We start from the raw sequence: 1,739 nt of genomic DNA on the forward strand, positions 1-1,739 counted from the left end.
TGGCGCAGCGGGCAAGGCACGAGCGGCCCGCCACGCAGGCTGTGGGTCAGCTCCCCTGGCCGGGCTCGAACCCAGGCCGCACAGTTACCAGCGCTGGGCCTTGGCCCCCAGGCCACAGGGGAGGCGGCGAGGGCAGAGCCTCCCAGCCCGCTGGTCAAGCTCTGCTGGAGGCCACGGCCCACGCTGCTGCCCCCTGGCGGGGCCGCACCGGGCCGGGCTTCTCCCAGGACGCCCGAGGGCTCCCTGTGTGGCTGCTGCGGACCAGGACAGAGCTGACCTGGGAGACGGCTGCACCCCAAAGTGACTCCGCGGCCCCCTCCCAGCTACACACCCTGAACACGCTTGCACACGAGTTCAGTCACGGAACCATTCAGCGGACGGACAGCTGAGCCGAAGAGGACAGCGCCCTCCCCTCTGTCCCGGGGGGGGGGTGCATCCTGGGGCCCCCCCCACCCCCTTTCCCAGCACAGCTCCCCTCCCACCTTAGCACGCTGCAGTAACTGTAATAAAGGCCACATGAGCGTGGGCTCGCGCTCAAAAGAACGGTGCGTTGCCAGGGCCGGGGTCGGGCCGGGGCGGGTCTGGGGGGGTGGCCTGGCCTGCCGATGGGGGGGGCGGCCCGAGGCCGGCGTCAGGCCACAGGCGGGGCCAGCAGCCCTGTCCAGACGGAGCCCGAGCCCGGCCTAGTTTGCGCCTGTCCCCGACCTACAATCAGACGTGCCCGCTCCCGGCCCCGTGACGGGCAGAGAGGCCGGTCCCCGGCCGAGGGCGCCCTGCTCCCTGTCCAGCCTGGGGCCCGGCAGGGTGGCGCCTCCCTGGCCAGGGCCCCTGGGAGCCCCAACCCCTGCAGGGTCACTCAGGCGCAGAGCTCAGGGTGGGTGCGGCCCAAGGCCCCTCCGGCCCGCCAGCGGGGTCAGCCGTGGAAGGGCATGCGACGCTCAGGCCCCAGCCGGACGGCCCCGCCCAGGACAGGACAGCGGCTCTGCAGGCCGGCCCCGGGTGAGGGGCAGTCCGCTGCGCCCTCCTAGGGGTCGCCGCGTCCTGCGCCCCGGCTGCCCCAGACGCCAGGCCACGGCCAGCAGCTGTGCCAAGGCTGCCTGTGCCAGGGCCCACCCCGCCCACTCACCGGGGCGTCTGCGGCCCCACTCCGGGGTGGGCATCCGCTGACCCTCAGGCCGGTGAGCCCCGGCTCCGAGGAGCAGCAAGAGGCGGGGCGCTCGGTCTGCACCTCACCTGGTGACAAAGGGGGCACTGGGGCGCGGGGACCCCTCAGCGGGGCTCTGGGCGCGGGCGATGCCCTCCCAGCCCTGCACCCGCCCTCCGCCCGGCACGAGTGCGCGGGGCGTGGGGCTGCGGGCTTCTCGGGCGGGCGCCCCGCACACCTGCAGCTCCTTGTCCGAGTACTTCTGGGGGTTCTTGCTGCCCTGGCTCTTCTTGCGCAGCTTCTTCAGCTCCGCCTGGCACTTGTCCAGGGCATCACCTTTGCCCCTCTGCTCGCTCTGGTACTTCTTGAGCGCGGCCTGCAGGCACCGGGGAGGCGGGGTGTGGGGCGGCCGGTGCCCCCGGTTCCCGGGGCAGCGCCTCAGTTCCCGGGCACCCCGGGGCAGGCTCCCCACGGGCGAGGCAAAGCGCAGGGTGGCCAGGGCCGGCCGGGAGGCCCCGTCCGGGCGCACGGGCTACTTACGCTCAGGTACCTGGAGTCCAGCTCCACCTTCTGCTCCAGCTGCACCAGCAGCTCG

General features: G+C 73.7%; 1 protein-coding gene across 1 annotated transcript in view; it reads right to left on the minus strand.

The window, feature by feature from the left end:
- Positions 1–1,739, minus strand: part of BAIAP2 (BAI1-associated protein 2) — a 10,312-nt gene that overhangs the window by 6,466 nt on the left and 2,107 nt on the right. The window contains exons 2-3 of the mRNA XM_012734561.1: positions 1,685–1,735; positions 1,383–1,520 (exon numbers count right to left, since the gene is read on the minus strand). Coding sequence (XP_012590015.1) covers positions 1,383–1,520; positions 1,685–1,735 — 189 coding nt within the window. The remainder of the gene's footprint in view (positions 1–1,382; positions 1,521–1,684; positions 1,736–1,739) is intronic.

Source organism: Condylura cristata, unplaced genomic scaffold (genome assembly GCF_000260355.1).
Source record: "Condylura cristata isolate star-nosed mole 26May11 unplaced genomic scaffold, ConCri1.0 scaffold00060, whole genome shotgun sequence".
In the NCBI taxonomy this organism is placed as follows: Eukaryota; Metazoa; Chordata; class Mammalia; order Eulipotyphla; family Talpidae; genus Condylura; species Condylura cristata.